The sequence below is a fragment of the Chinchilla lanigera genome, unplaced genomic scaffold (assembly GCF_000276665.1).
Source record: "Chinchilla lanigera isolate Chin_1 unplaced genomic scaffold, ChiLan1.0 scaffold00083, whole genome shotgun sequence".
Lineage (NCBI taxonomy): Eukaryota > Metazoa > Chordata > Mammalia > Rodentia > Chinchillidae > Chinchilla > Chinchilla lanigera.
The window spans coordinates 8544830-8560967 of NW_004955484.1; the positions used below are offsets into that span (position 1 = coordinate 8544830).

Below are 16138 nucleotides of genomic sequence, written 5' to 3' on the forward strand. Positions count from 1 at the left end.
TACAAAGTCTGTGCCAGCAGGATGAAGGACCGGTGCTAGCAGGCTGAGGGATCTGCACTGGAGCCAGGAAGTGATGCTCAGAAGAACCACAACTCCCCCAAAAGGTACCACGGCCATCCTCGGCAACTGTGAGGTCCTGAGCTCCTCCGATGATCAGGATGGCCAAATTCCCATCAGGGAAACCAATGCAGCAAGCTTTTCCTGGAAGCTGGCAGTGTACCATCTTCCCCTCTGGAACCAGGAAGCTATGCTCAAAGTGAGGACCAGAGCTCTCCAAAATGAACTGAAGCCATTCTCAGTACCAGCGAGGTCCCGAGCTCCTCGGAGGATGAAAACAGCCAAGTTCCTCAGGAAAGCCAGCTCCCCACGGTCTCTCAGCTCCCAACAGCCTCTCTCAGTTCCCAACAGCCTGCTTCTTCTTCTCCAGATCTGCCTCTTATGCTGCTGGCAACAGTCCTCAGGTAGGCCTCCCATACCCAGCACCACTCACTCAGTTCAGCTGGGGGTTATAAGTTGACCACCAGTTATCAATCCACTACACTTTGATTCCATTTATATAAATTTTCTATACTAACTTCTGTGACTTCAGTGGCTAAGGAGGGAAAGAAGGAGTAGAAGGGAGTGACTGAGTGATTATAAAGGGATACAAGAAAACTTTTGAGAGTAATGGGTATCTTGGTGGCCGGGGACATAGCTCAGTGGTACAAGCACCTGCCTGGCAAGCACAAGGTCCCGAGTTCAACTCCTGGTACAAAAAAAAAAAATGGATATCTTAAATTTGGTAACCTATATTCATGAATCTATACATGTATACAGGTTACACATGAACTTGTAATTAACTCGGTGTGGTGGCATATACCTATAATTCCAGCTACTCCAGAGGCTGAGGCAGGATAATCAGAAGTTTAAGACAAACAATAATTTAGCAAGACCCTGTCTCAAAAATAAAAAAGATATGGATATAGCTTAACACTCCCTGGGTTCAATGCCTTGTACTACAAAAACCAAAAACCAAAAATCTTATAATGGTACACTTAAAATGTGCAGTTAGCTGGGTGTGGTGGTGCACACCTGTAATCCCAGCACATAGAGAGGCTGAAGCAGGAGGATCACAAGTTTGAACCCAGCCTGGGCAAATTAGTGACTTAGTGAAACTATATCTTATTTTAAAAAGGGGTAGGGATATAGCTCAGGGGAAAAACTCTAGGTTCAATCCCCAGTACTGGTGAATGAATGAATGAATAAAATACGAATGAATAAAAAAATTGTCAAATATGCCTTAATAAAACTGGTTTTGTTGTTTTACATGTGTGTGGTACTGGGGACTGAATCCAGGACCTTTATACTGATGTATATACCCAGCTCTTTTTTATTTTGAGGTAGGGACTTCATAAATTGTCCAATCTGGTCTTAAGCTTATAATTTTCCTGTCTTGGTCCCCCAAATGGCTGGGATTACAGGTGTGCACCACCATGCACAACCTTGTCTTTATGTTTTTGTATATGTCCATTTAACAAATGAATTCCTCTCAAACCATACAAAGATGCATTTGGTGCCCCACATTTTCCATTTACCAGATATCTCATCTACTGTTCAAGAAACTACCAGGACATGATCAACAATCATATTTCCCTCTCTCACTTTCTCTGTGTCGCCATTAGCTTGCAAGCCCACCTCAAGAATGTTGATAATACACAAGATAAAGCAAGTGTCAGAAAAAGTAATTACTTAGTAGAAGTCATATTTACATTCACCCTCTAACTCACACTGGGGATTGAACCCAGGGCTTTTGCACTGAGCTACATTTTGTTTTGTTTTTGTATTTTGAGACAGGGTCTCTGTAAATTGCCCAGGCTAGACTCACACTTGTGATTCTTATGCACCAGCCTCCCAGAGTGCTGGGATTACAGAAATGTGCCACTGTGCCAAGCACCATTTACATTTTAAAGTTTCTCAATTTCTCAAAGACTGTGGATAGTACAGGCAGAAGATTCTGGTGGTGAGCCCTTCTTCCTAAGATTTTCTTCATGTTTCTACTCCTCTCCCATGCAGCCATTTGCTTCAGGGGAAGCCATTCACCTCCTCAGGCCAAGGGAGAGTACTGGTTGGCCAACAATTCCTTCCATCTTTATCAGTGACTAATTTAGGAAAAGGAATGTAACTCAAATTTCATCAGTGAAATAAAAGGTTAAATTTGCTGAACATTTCTGAAAAAGACCTTTCAAAGTCTTAGTGCCACGTGAAGCCAGCATCTGTCTCTTTCCCTCCCCCCTCATCAAATCTCAAGCCCAAATATAATTAGCTTGCATATGTTTAAACTAGAAGTAAAAAGTATTTTACTCTTTCTTTGAAATAAAGATCAGATGATAAAAAGCCAACAAATGTTCTAAAATAAGCCTGGGCATGGTGGTTCACTCTTGTAACAGGTGCCAGGAATCGAACTCAGGACCTTGCACTTGCCAGGTAGGCATTGTACCACTGAGCTATATCCCTGGCCCCTCAAATTACTTCTACCTTTGAATTCTTCCTGAAAGTTCAGAAGCAAGAATCAGGCATTCTTGCTTCAGAAAAAGTTCAAGAATTAAGTCACAAAATTATTTCACATTCTAGATGGTCAAATTTTCTGGTACTTGTTTCCTCATGTATAAAATAAAAATAATGCCTACCTCTTTAGGTTTTATCAAGAGATGTAGAAATAATGCATTTAAAAACACTTTGCACAAAATAGGTACGTGGTAACACTGGATTAAATACTGTATTTATCTAACAGAACATCAAAAAAGGAACAGTTACAAAAGTGATCAAGATGATAGGCTGTGCAAAAACACTAGGATTTTTAAGAAGAGATTAAGTAGTTTATTAGAGAAGAGCAAAGGACTGGAAGTTAGAAGTCCTGGGTCTTTGTGTTGATTTAACTAGTTAAAAGACCTTGGGTATCACAACAGCATCCTCAAAAAAAGAAATATCTAGGAGTCAATCTAACAAAGAAAACAAAAGACCTCTACATTGAAAACTACAGTACTCTGAAAAAGGAGATCAAGAGGCTATCAGAAAATGGAAAGATATCCTTTATTCTTGGGTAGGAAGAACCAATATAATGAAAATGGCCATACTTCCAAAACTGTTATACAGATTTAATGCAATCCCAATCAAAATACCCACAGCATATCTCATAGAATTACAGAAAACAAGCCTAAAATTCACTTGGAACCAGAAGAGACCTAGGACAGCAAAAGCAATTCTGGGCAATAAAGACAAGGCAGGGGGCATCACAATCCCTGACCTGAAATTAAACTACAAAGCATGATAGGGGCTGGGGATTTAGCTTAGCGGCACAGCGCCTGCCTGGCAAGCGCGAGGTCGTGAGTTCAATTCCTGGTACCGGAAAAAAATAAAAATAAAATAAAAAATAAAAAACAGCATGGTACTGGCAAAAAAAAACCAAAAAAACAAACAACAACAACAACAACACAACAGACCCAAGGATCAATGGAACAGATCAGAAGATGCAGAAACAACTACAGACATATTCAGTCACCTTATCTTTGACAAAGGTGCCAAACCTTTACTGGAAGACTGACAGCCTCTTCAATAAATGGTGCTGGGAAAACTGGCTTTCCACATGCCAAAGATTAAAATTGGAACCATATCTGTCACAATGTAGTAAACTAAAGGAGAAATGGATCAAAGATCTAAATATTAAAACAGAAACACTAAATCTGCTGTAAGATAAGAATAAGTAGAACCCTTGTGTAGGCAAAGACATTATGAACAAAATCCCAATTACACAGGAATTATCACAAAGAATGAACAGCTGGGATCTCCCCTTATTAAAAAGCTTTTGCACAGTAAGAGAAACTACCAAAAGAATGAAGAGAAAACAGGCTAGGAAAAATTTTGCCAGCTGTTCCTCAAAGGACTACTATCTACAATATATAAAGAACTTTAAAAAAAAAAATACCCCCTTGCCAAATTAAAGACCCAATCCAAAAATGGGGATCTGGGCTGGGGATTTAGCTCAGCGGCAAAAGCGCCTGCCTGGCAAGCGCAGGGTCGTGAGTTCGGTTCCTGGTACCGGAGAAAAACCAAAAACCAAAAAATAAAATAAAAACAAAAATGGGCATCTGAAATGAATACACTACTCAGATGAAGTAGCAACAGCAAATAAATATATGAAAAAATAACATCACTGGTCACTTGAGAGATGCAAACTAAAACAACGTTGAGAGTCCATCTCACTCAACAAAGAATAACTACTGTCAAGAAATCAATCAAAAAAAAAAAAAAAAAAAAAGAAATCAACCAATAACAAATGCTGGTGGGGTGACAGGGGGAAAAGGAACCTTTATCTACTGTTGGTAGGAATGTAGAATGGTGCAACCACTGTGGAAATCAGTGTGGAGATTTCCTCAGAAAACTAAAACTAGAGGTTCCATTTGACCTCAACTATCCCCTTTCTTGGTATCTTCCCCACAAAAGTAAAGGCATCTTACCACAGTGATATATGCACACCCATTTTACAGTGGCACAGTTTGAAATAGTTACATCATAGAAACAGCCCAAATGTGCATCCACCAATGAATGGATAAAGAAGACATCGTGGCCTAAGTGCTTGCCTGGCAAGCCTGAGTTCGATTCCCGGTACCAAAAAAAAAAAAAAAAGGAAAAGATACGGGGTTTTTTATACAATGCAGTACTACTCAGCCATAAAGAAGGGTAAACTTAGCCAGGCATGGTGGCACACACTTGTAATCCCAGCACTCGGGAGGCTGAGGCAGGAGGATTGTTGTGAGTTCGAGGCCAGCCTGGGCTACAAAGAGAGCTCAAGGCCAGCCTGAACTGCATAGCAAGACCCTGTCTCAAAAAGACCAAAAAAAAAGAAAGAAAGAAAAACCCAATTTCAAAGCTCAAATAATCCTATTTTTAATTAAGATAAATGGTAAAGCTAATAAAACATAACTCAAAATTAAGAGAAATTTTTAAGATATTGAAATACATATTTTTGGATGTTAAAACTTTCACCTGCTGCTGAAACATAAGATATACTGAAACTACGTTTTTTAGGAAAACTAAGCCTTCAAGTTACTTCTCCAGTGTACGTGGAATTTTCAGGCTTTCATAGATCTACCTGTAGTCCCTCTTCATACACGAATACCAACATGTGAACCAGAATTTTCCAAATGATTGAATCTCAACTATGGATAAGCACTGCTTATACTATTTAAACCTCACAGCTCTATTTTCTCCAAAAGTTTGTCAAATTCAGGCAAACAAGTGAGCCGGGTGTGATGCAGCATACCTGTGATCCCAGCACTTGAAAGGCTGAGGCAGGAGGATCCCTGCCAGTTCGAGGTCAGACTGGGCTACAAAGTGAGTTCAAGACCAGCCTGAACTGCATAGTGAAACCCTGTTCCAAAAAAACTGGCGGAGGGGGTGGGGAACAGGCAAGAATCATGATATAAATATAGAACATTACCAGAAATGCAGAAGTATGTGCAAATCCATACTGTTTGATTTCAAATGATGGCAGTTTAAAAAGCTGGCTTCTACTTGTGACTCTTCTAACTCTCCCTGAAAAAACCTAACTCCTCTTAAATGCCACTGTTACTTGAATCTCATATGGGATGCCTGGGCAAATTTGATGACTTGGATTTAGTTTTAGAAGCCAGGCTTACTGCCAATTTGCTGTGTCTACTCCCCTGACCCACTAGGACAGCTTTAGACAACACCTCCCTTATTTATGCTACTGCTCTGAGCAGTCAAACTACCACTCACTAACAAATGAGGCACAGCATACTCAGTTCTCTCTCCCTCCCTCCCTTCCCCTCCCTCCCTTCCTTCCCTCCTCTCTCTTTCCCGCTCTCCCATCTCAGTCCCTCTTAGTGAGTCTATCTCTGTCTCTGTCTCTGTCTCTGTCTCTGTCTCTGTCCTAGAGACTGAACCCAAGGGTTCTCTACCAATAAGCAATACCCCCAGCCCTTTTTAAACTGCCCTGGCTGGGCTTCAACATGTGATACTCCTACCTCAGTCTCTCCACTAGCTGAGATTACAGGTGTGGGGGTGTGGGGGTGTGTTAGGTGCATTCCCTTTTGGTGTTACTGGGGATTGAACTCAGGGCCTTTGCACTGACACTCCAGCCCTTTTTTAAAATTTGAGACAGGGTTTCACTGAACTGCTAAATCCCAGAGTGCCAGGATTATAGGTGTGTGTTATCAAAAATATCCTTCTGATTATACTTCATTGAGAATATAAATAAGAGGGCCAGGATATAGCTCAGTAACACAAGCACCTGCCTGGCAAGCACAAGGTCTGAGTTCGATTCCCAGTACCAAAAAATATAGGTAAGAGAGAAAAGCTCAAAAAACAGCTTGGGCTAGGCGTGGTGGCACACACCTCTAGTCCCAGCACTCACAGGATGAGGCAGGAGGACTGCATGGGCTACAGTTTTTTTTATTGGTACATTGTAGATAACGATAAAGGGATTTGTACCTATACCTGATATATCTTGCTTCTTTTTTTCCCATTCCCTTCCCCTCCCTTCAATCCTTCTTTCCCTATTTACAAAAGCTTTGTTTCCATTTTTTTCCTTCTATTTTCTTGTCCCTTTTTTTCTTTTCCCCCTTCCCCCTTCCCTTGTTTCCCTTCTTACTTGAACATTTTCTTCCCATTTTCTAGGCTACAAAGTTTAAGGCCAGCTTGAACTGCGCAGTGAGACCCTGTCTCAAATAAAACAAACAAGCCAACCAACCAATCAATCCAGCTTGAACTATGCCTGCAATAAAAATATATACAACTTTATAGAAAGTTTATTGTGCTGCAGAAAGTCATAATAAGAAGTTGGTTCTACAACTTGTCCTAAATTAATACTTAAATGCCCATAAAGACACAGGCCTTCCTGAACCCTCACAATATCTGGGGTGTGTTCAAACGTTTTTAAGTGGTTGGTCATACATGTTCGTATGGTTTTTGTAACAAAAAACTACAGAAAAACCTCTACTATTTCAGAGAATATGCCAAAATATCCCTCTATATTGGAAAATTGGAAAAACCTAAGAAATTCAAGAAAAATCAAAATTTTTACAATGATGAATCTTAAAACAATGACACTGATCCTTTAATTTTTTTTTTTTTTTTTTCCAGTAGTGGGGATTGAACCTAGGGCATTCATCTGAGCTACATCCCCAGACTGGTTTTAATTCATTTTGAAAGATTTTACTTAGAAGATGGGGTCTCCATAAGTCACTAAATTGCCCAAGCTGGGCTCAAACTTGCCATTTTCCTGCTGCAGTATCCCAGAGTATCATTGGGGTTACAGGTTTGCACATCATACACAGCTGACACTGCTGTTTTCTTCCCCAAGGCTTTTCCTCATACCTGCTAAAACACATATATTCACCAGTCTCCCTCAAAGAATCCTGCTAATACCCTCAGAAGCCTCCTTCAACCCCTATCAGGAAATATGTCAAAAAAACTATTAAATTATTTTTCCAAGTGAAACAGTGAAATGTTCACCACTGACTCAGGCATCTAATATACATTCTCACTGCATTCAGGTCTACATAAAATGCTGGCTTATGGTATGGAAATATGGATTAGCATCAAATTCCCTTTTACAGTACCTAATGGGCTGTACAAACAAGCAACTTCCTTTTTCATCCCCATTTAAATATCCCATTATACTTAGAATGGTTAGCAAATCAACCATCTTTTACACCCCACTAGTCAGTCACAACCTGATTCAAAAAAGTGGAAAAAACACTACTAAAAACAAATGACTTTCTAGCCATGTGTGGTGGTGCACACCTGTGATCTCAGCACTCAAGAGGCTGGGGCAGGAGGATCACTATAAGTTGGAGGCCAGCCTGGGCTACATAGTGAGTTCAAGGCCAGCCTGACCTATACATCAAGACCTTGTCTCAAAGACAAAAACAAACAAACAAAAAAATGACCTCCTTACTTTGTAAAATATGAGAAGAGGTAAAGAACACTGAAAAAAAGACTAGAGTTAAGAGGATAAAATAAAAATGTCTAAAACCAAGTCCCAGTCCTGTAAGCTAGGTTTATAGGATCTCTAATCTGTCCCTCTCTTTCAGTATTTTAATGTAGCAACATACAGAGTAGAGTTTAGGAAAAAGGAAATAAAAAATAGCTATCCAGTTATGCATATCTTTAAGAAAGGTTTGCGTTTTTAAAGAAATATTACCACTGAGCCAGGACTATGCCCAAGCTTTAAATTATCCCATTTACAAATTATATATGAGACAGGAGATAATAATGAACACATGTATCAAAATTCTAAGAACTAGATGAAGTAAAAACACTGTGAATTACAGACAATGGTCTAGGAAGTTTCTCAACTTTATATTTGAAAAACTTGTAAATTAAAGTACTATCTGATAAAATTATATATACCTCATAATAAAGTAAATTTCTTACAAAAATACATATTGCATTAAGATAGTTCTCCTCTTTTAGGAAACAGCAATAGTGTAGCGCACTTTCTTCCTAGTGACCTTCATTTAGGACAAGAAAATCAATATTTAATAATGAAACTTTGAATTTGCAATTATAATATCAAACTAAATTAGAGATAATACAATCAGTACACTAAAATAGAGTACCAGAAGCTGATCTTCATAAGGGCAAATAATGGAATACATTAAGTACTTATCTATTTTAAATTCTCTATTTCCTACTGAGGTATAACTTGAAGGTAGGTAGGTACTAAGAAGTAGTTTAACAAAATAGCTTGATTAATTTTAACTGGAAAAAAATCGGAGCACTAAGAGCTAATAAATAAATAAATAAATAAATAAGAGACTCTAGTTTCTTCAAAATCTCAAAACATCTCAGAATAATAACAAAAGTCAGAGCCAGGGGTAGTGGTGCATGCCTATAACCCCAGCATCCTGGCAAGCTGAAGCAGGTGGATCACAAATTCAAGCACAGTCTGGGCAACTTGGTAACTTAGTGAGATCCTGTCTCAAAATGCAAAAAGGGGGCAGGGGTTGGGATGTAGCTCCATGTACTGCAGAAAATAACTTAATTAACTAAATAAAATGAAGTTAATCAAAAATAAAGTCAGAAGCCAGAGATATATCTCAGTGGCACAAGCGCCTGCCTGGCAAGTGCAAGGTTCTGAGTTCGATTCCTGGTACCAAAAATAAAAATAAAAAGTAAGTCAAAAAGATATCCAGTGTTAAAAAAAAAAAAAAAAGATATCCAGTGTTATCAAGTGTAACACAAATCATCTAAAGTGTACTTTTTAGGGCCCAGGATGCAGCTCAGCGGCACAGCACCTGCCTGGAAAGCATGGGGTCATGAGTTTGATTCCTGGTACCAATAAACAGATAAAGTGTACTTTAAAAAATTGTTTTTATTTTTATTTTTGTTTCTTTGAGACAGGGTCTTGTTATGTTGCTCAGGCTGGCCTTAAATTCACTTTGTAGCCCAAGCTGGCCTCAATTCATGGCAATCCTCCTGCCTCAGTCTCCCGAGTCTGGGGTAACAGGTGTGCGCCACCACACCCCATCTAAAGTGTACTTAAGGGGCTGGGGATTTAGCTCAGCGGCAAAAAGCGCCTGCCTGGCAAGCGCAAGGTCGAGAGTTCGGTTCCCGGTACCGGAGAAAAAACCAAAAAAAAACAAAAACAAAATAAAGTGTACTTAAACAAGCTTGCTTAGAACAATCACTAAATTCAGTGCCTTAGCTTGTCTTCACTCTCCATTTCCTCCTCCCACCAAGCATTTTTCAAAGCTCTGTCCCTCAATGGGCGTACATCTGTAATCCCAGCACTCAGGAGGCTGAGGCAGAAAGACTGCAGTAAATTTGAGGGCAGTCTGGGCTACAGTGAGCTCAAGGCCAGATTGCACTATAAAATGAGACCCTGTCTCAAAAAAACAAAACAAAACAAAAAAACCAAGCCAAAACAAAACAAACTTTGTTCCCAGTGTGGAAATGTAGATATCCTGTATGTATTCTCAAACCTTCTGGGATATGAAACCACATAAGCCAAAATTACCAAAATCTGCTATTTCATGGAACCAACAAAAGCCAAAGAATTGAAATAATGCCTACCAACTTCCCTCAACCATGAAAAAATAGTGAGTCCTACTCAATTTAAGTGGTATTTATTAATTCATTCAACAAATACCAGGTACCTGCTATGTAATGGCATCACGCCAGTCATTGATTAAGATACAGACACTATCCATGCTCTCAAAGAACTTCTATTCCAAAGGAAAAGAACCCACAATGAAGTAAATGCACTGACAGAACCCAGCACTAATGTGAATTCTACTAAGTTTATTCTCATGGCCTACATCACTATATATACCTTCCTAAAAACATTCAGTTAATCCACTTAACTCTTTCAAATTACATATGATACTCTTACTTATGCTTATTAAAATGAGAACTAATTTTGCAAATTAATAAATTCTAGAAATTTAGCTTTGAAAAAGTAGCTGCTTGGTGTTCATAGTAGCACTATTCACAATAGCCAAAAACTGCAAACATCCCAAATATCCATCAATGGGTGAAAGGATAAACATTGTGGTATGTGTATACACAGGTACACAATGGAATATTATTCTACTGATACATGCTATGAAGTGCATAAACCATGGGCCAGGGGATTTAGCTCAGTGGCACATCGCCTACCTGGCAAGTATGAGGTCCTTAGTTCGATTCCTGGTACCAAAAAAAAAGTACATAAACCATAAAACACTATATTAAGTTAAAGAAGTGACAAAAGGTCACATATTACATGATTTCAAAAACATGAAATATCCAGAATAAGTAAATCCATAGAGACAGAAACCAGATCGTTGGTTGCCAAAGTCTGGGAGGGAAGAAGGGGTAATGGAGAACACGTGTTTAATGGATACAGAGTTTTCTTTTGGGGTGAAGAGAATGTTTTGGAACTTTATAAAGTGGTGATCATACAATACTGTGAATGTCAACAGATGATGGTTGATTTATTCATATGTATTTCACCTTAGTAAAAAACTTAAACACTACCTACTCTAATACTTTAAAGTGGATTTTTTCCCTCACAAATAAAATTGCTCATGTTTACCTCTGAGCATGTTAATTATAAATCAAATTACAAACCTAAATTCAATTCCTTCTAGATGACCCTCCCTCCACCGCACTCTAGGATTGAACTCAAGGTCTCTCTTCCACTAGACTACATCCCCCTATACTCCCAACTCTTTTTATTTTGATGCAGAATCTCACTGAATTGCCCCCACTAACCTCAAATTTGTGATCCTTCTACTTCAATTTCTGGAGTAACTGGGAACACAGGTATGTGACACCATGCCTAGCTTAGTTAACACCTTTATTGATCACATATTTAGTATACAGTGGACTTTAAATCAAGTTTGTGCCCATGCAAAAGTGTGCTGATATCAACTGTTTATCTTCTTAAATTTCTGTCCTCCAATTTTTAGTTATCAGTACATGTTTTAAAATACACAATCAAGTTTTTGTCCAGTCCCAATCGTCTAAGTACAGTGACACCCTCTCTACAAATTCCACTTTTCCTGTTTCTTCCTCTATTACAAAATACCCTACACAATTCAGTCTGCCTAGCAGTACAGTTATTTAAGTATGTGTCTATTTCCCCAACTCCTTGAGAAGCTTCAGTCCTTTCTGCATCAATAAAATACTACAAAGTACTTAACAGTATCTTCTACATAGGTGCTTAAATAGTATTAGTGCAGTTGAAAACAAACACGGCCAACACATAACTATTATAAATTATATATTACACTGAAAAAGACATCTAACAAGTACTGATTAAAAAGTACTGATAAGACATGTACTGTACTGCCCAGCAAATTCTTACACCTCACCTTCATGTAAGGTTTTCAATGCAAATCTGGAGAACGATCTATTTACAAAAACGTTAAGTAATTCACCTAATACCCTGAAAGAATAAATAGGGATCACTCTTATCCATCTCCTTTTTGAGTTCGTCTGTGAATGTAATAGGGAAACTAAACTTAATGCACTACAGTATTCCAAACCAGGTCACAGGAGAGCTCTAGTCCCCAGTCGCCTTGTTTCTATTTCCTGATTGGTCTGCCTTGCAAGCATTATGGTGCCCAGCTTTTACAATTTACGAGATCCTTTAAATTATCTTCTAAGGAGAGCTTTTTCGTAAAAACAAAAATAGACTTCCTGAACTTTTTTGAAGAACTAGGAAAAAGCATCGCCCCTTTAAAAAATATTTCCGAAATACTGTGCTCAAGCAAGAAAAGTCTTCAAAAAAGTCCCGTTATAGTTACACTTCGAATTAACTGTGAGCCATAAACTTGCACAACTGGACGTCGAAAGCATTACTCTCCTAACAAAGTAGGCTTAAAAAAACATGTACACGATCTTTAAGTGAATTCTACACTTCATGAATGTGCATCTTTCAATTACAGACTTTAGAACCACCTAGAACCGATGAAAAATCAAATGCGCTTAAGTACTTCTTCACAGAGACGTTTTCTCTGCAGCGCGCTGGCATCGCAGCGACAACTTGGGCAGCGGCCCCGACCCTCGGCCTCCAAACCCCGAGAGTCCACCCACCACCGGCGTCCCAGCGTCAAGTTCCCCACTAGTTCGGTTGCAGTCACCTCCACGTCGCAGCAACCCACACGCCGCCTCGGCGATCTACATCCATCTTCATTCACCACGCACACACAGTCGGGGTTATCAGTCCCCGGACAACCAGGGGATCCAGAAAGGGGCGAGCTGGCCAGAGGGAGGAGCGGACGCTCCTCCGTCCCGCCCGGCCCGGCACCCACCTGCAGGCCGCGAGCCCGGGGGCGGCGGCGCCGGCGCCCCGTCCTCGCCAAAGACGAGTTTGAAGTCGAGCTCGTCGTGGGCGCCACAGTTTGCAGTAGTCATCGGCGTGGTCCGGGGTACTGCAGCTCTTCCTCAAGCGGCGGCGGCGGCGGCTCCTCAGCGCCGCTTCATGCCGGGCCGCGCCGGCCAGGAGGTCGTGGCTCCTCCGCAAACTTTCCGGGCGAGGCCCGCGACGCCGAGGGTTCCGTTCTGTTTCAAACTAAAAAGTTGGCCGAGCCGCACAAGGAGCCGCCACTACCGCCAGCCGCGGGTGCCCAAGCAGCCACCGTCGCCTTAGCCAAGGTTCCTTGCCCCCCCACCCCCCGCCCACAGTCGCCGCCACCAGCGCGCTCCGGCGCCGCGCAGCGCGTCTGACCCCGCCCCCTACCGCGCGCCCATCAGGGCCGGCAGCCCATAGGCCAGTGGCGCCGAGGACAAGCCAGGGGGCCCCGCCCTCTCGCCGGCCTATCGCGTGACTCCCTCTCGGCGAGAAGAAAATCACGTGAACACCGAGAGGCGAAGACCCTTAGTACCTCTCGGGAGTTGTAGGCGGCTGTCTTCACTCCCGCTTCCTGCAGACCCTATGGGTGTACAGCCGACCGACCGCTCATTCCAGTTGGATTGAAGAACCCACCACAGGTCAACTAGGGAAGGTCTCTTTTTGAGTAGATCTCCCGTCGCAAAAGGGACACCGGAAGGCAGGGTTTATGGGCTTGGTGGTGGGCGGCCACGCCGTGTTAATCCGTATGGCCGTCTTTAGAGAATGCACAGGGGCCCCGCGGTGTTACCTGGACACCGCTCACATCCGCGTCCACCCACCCCAACCTCAATGGGAGTCTCCAGAGGACGATGACTGAACTGAGCCAGCAGTTAGTTTGGGGCAGAGCCGAAGAAAGCCCTTGGGTTGCGCGCCCTGTCCTGAGTCGGAACTCCTGGTCACGAGACACCCACCCCGCCTGGGGGTCTACCCCGCTGTCCCCGCTGTCCCGCCCAAGCTACTCTCCTTGAGGACAGAATGAGCATTCTGGGCGTCTGCGGAGACCTAGTCGCAGGATCTGTCCCCAGCTGCAAGCTGAGCAAGCTGAGCAAGCTGAGCCAGAAAGCCCCATGGTCTGGGGGGTTTGTTTGTTTGTTGAGACAGGGTTTCGCTCTATAGTTCAGGCTGGCCTCACACTCATTTCAATCCTCAAACCTTAGCCTCTTGAGTGCTGGGGTTACAGGCATGTGCCATCACCCTGGCAGAAAGCCCCTTGTTAAATTCGCACCAAAGGTCTGTATCCTAATACACAGACACGAAAACAGGAAGGATCAAGCCACCCAAACTGGTGACTGCCAGGGGAAAGTGATATTGCCTGAAGGCCCATTTTCACTCTTGGCCCCTCTCCAGGGTGCCTACCTTCCCTTGAGGACAGCCTTAAGACACCGCCTCTTGGGGTCTGGGGACATTGAACCTGGCATGTTTACTCTGCTCCACCAAGGCATTTGTGTAGCTAGAGACGCTCAGTGACTAGGGAGTCTAGAGATGCTCAGTGACTACCTTCTCCAGCTCCATGCCTCTGGCACAGAGCCCGCAGCACATTACATTCCTAAGTGAGCGTTGCTGGCCAAACTCAGCCATCACACAAGTTTTCATACAAGTGAGAGGCCTCAGAAACGCCACTCCACAAGGCCCACAGCAAATGCCACACCACTCCCAAAAGCCCCTGGGAGAAGGGGATAGCAGGGAGAGTTCCTTACAGAGGTCTCAAGTCATTTCTCAGCTACCAGGAAACTTCACTAGGGGAGCCTAATGAAGTCCTAGGTCAGGAGAAGAAGCAATGTCCTGAGCATGTGAGATGTTCATCTTGGATAGGTTCATTCCTGCCCAGTGCTTTGTGCCTATACCTATGCTGAACCTGGGGGTACAGAAATAAATTAGCTTCCTTTCAGGGGACACTGGAAAGGGAGGAAAGCAAATCTGTAATTACTGTGCAAAGAGATTAGAGCTCTGCCAGGAGCTCTGAAAAGTTTCAAAACTACTCTGGCTAAAGGGCCTCCACAAGGTGGGTAGGAATTGGAGACAGGTAAGAGATGAGGAGGGTTTGTTCTAGACAAAGACTAGATTTCCAAAGCCATGGAGACCAGAAAGTACCTGCAGTAGTTAAACGTGGTCGTTCACACCTGTAATTCCAGCACTCAGGAGGCTGAGGCAGGAGGATCAACAGGAGTTTGAGGCCAGCCTGGGCTACAGTGAGTTCAAGGCTAGCCTGAATTTTGTAGCAAGGTCCTGTCTCGAAAAAAAGTACCTGCAGTGAGCAGAAGCAAAGATAGATGAGGCTGGATGAATGGGCAGAGTGCTCTACTCTACTGTGAGGGCCCTAGTCTTTAGCATGAGGGGATTAGGGACCCATGGAAAGGTTTAGAGTGGGGGACTTGCAGGATGAAAGTAGTCAAGGAGAGGGAGCACATGACTATGGTGAGTGGAAAATCCTCAATAAACTATCCTGTCTTCAGAGGATCTTCAACATTGAGGGCCTGACTGGAGAACTTGCAGCACAAATGCCACACTAGCTCTGCAGCCCTCTGCCTCTGACATGTTGCTGGCCAAATGTTAGTACCACATGTAACACAATCCTGGTATAGTTTAGGGTCCTCAAACCTTGACCAGTTTACTTCCCAATCCCCATAAAACTTAAAGCAACTTCAGGATGTCTCCCTTCCCACTCTTTCATACATACCTCCTAGGTTGTCATTTGAGAAAACAGACCTTTATCCAGGCCATCTTACTTCCAGACATGCCTTCACCTGAAGCAGAGACTCAGCCAGTCAAGCCAGAAGGGAGGCAGTAGTAGATTCTGGGCCTGTTAACACCTCCAACCCCACCCCACTGGGAAGGAACTGCAGAGAATACATCTGTGTTCCCAGGCACCAAGCATGTGGAGAGTACTTAAGAGGGGATCATGTTGTGGGATGGGTTTCTAGTGTCGGGAAAACTGATAATCTGACATGGAATGATGACGGCTGAGACAAGAATGGGTGCTAAATGAGGAAGCAAGTTACCACTTTCTAAGAAACTGAATGCATACATGCTTCTTAGCCTCATTCCAAGGCTCCTGGAGGTCATCAGACAGTTTCCAGCCCTCTCTGAGAGTGTTGTGAAACAGAAACCAGTGCAACTGATAGAACTGCAGGGTGGACAAAGACTGCAGGGGTCCCTGTACTCTCCCTGTTGTGTATGAATACTAGCCAGGCCTGAAAATTAAGAAGTCGTATCTTTTATCAGCTGCCACAGACCCAGCCTTCCCACTCCACTACT

The 16138-nt window shown here is 42.5% G+C and overlaps 1 protein-coding gene and 1 long non-coding RNA gene across 3 annotated transcripts in view; one reads left to right on the plus strand and one right to left on the minus strand.

The window, feature by feature from the left end:
* LOC102011319 overlaps positions 1-12797 on the plus strand; it is a 26908-nt gene extending 14111 nt beyond the window's left edge. Inside the window, exon 3 of the long non-coding RNA XR_263894.2 lies at positions 12438-12797. This is a non-coding gene — a long non-coding RNA (uncharacterized LOC102011319). The remainder of the gene's footprint in view (positions 1-12437) is intronic.
* Nfatc3 (nuclear factor of activated T-cells, cytoplasmic, calcineurin-dependent 3) overlaps positions 1-13176 on the minus strand; it is a 124241-nt gene extending 111065 nt beyond the window's left edge. The window contains exon 1 of one of the 2 annotated variants that reach the window (XM_005403590.2): positions 12804-13175. In XM_005403590.2, the coding sequence (XP_005403647.1) occupies positions 12804-12906 (103 nt within the window). In that variant the 5' untranslated portion in view covers positions 12907-13175. Of the gene's footprint in view, positions 1-12803 lie in introns of both variants that reach the window. The other variant, XM_005403589.2, reaches the window with a different exon arrangement.
* Positions 13177-16138: the final 2962 nt, after the last annotated feature.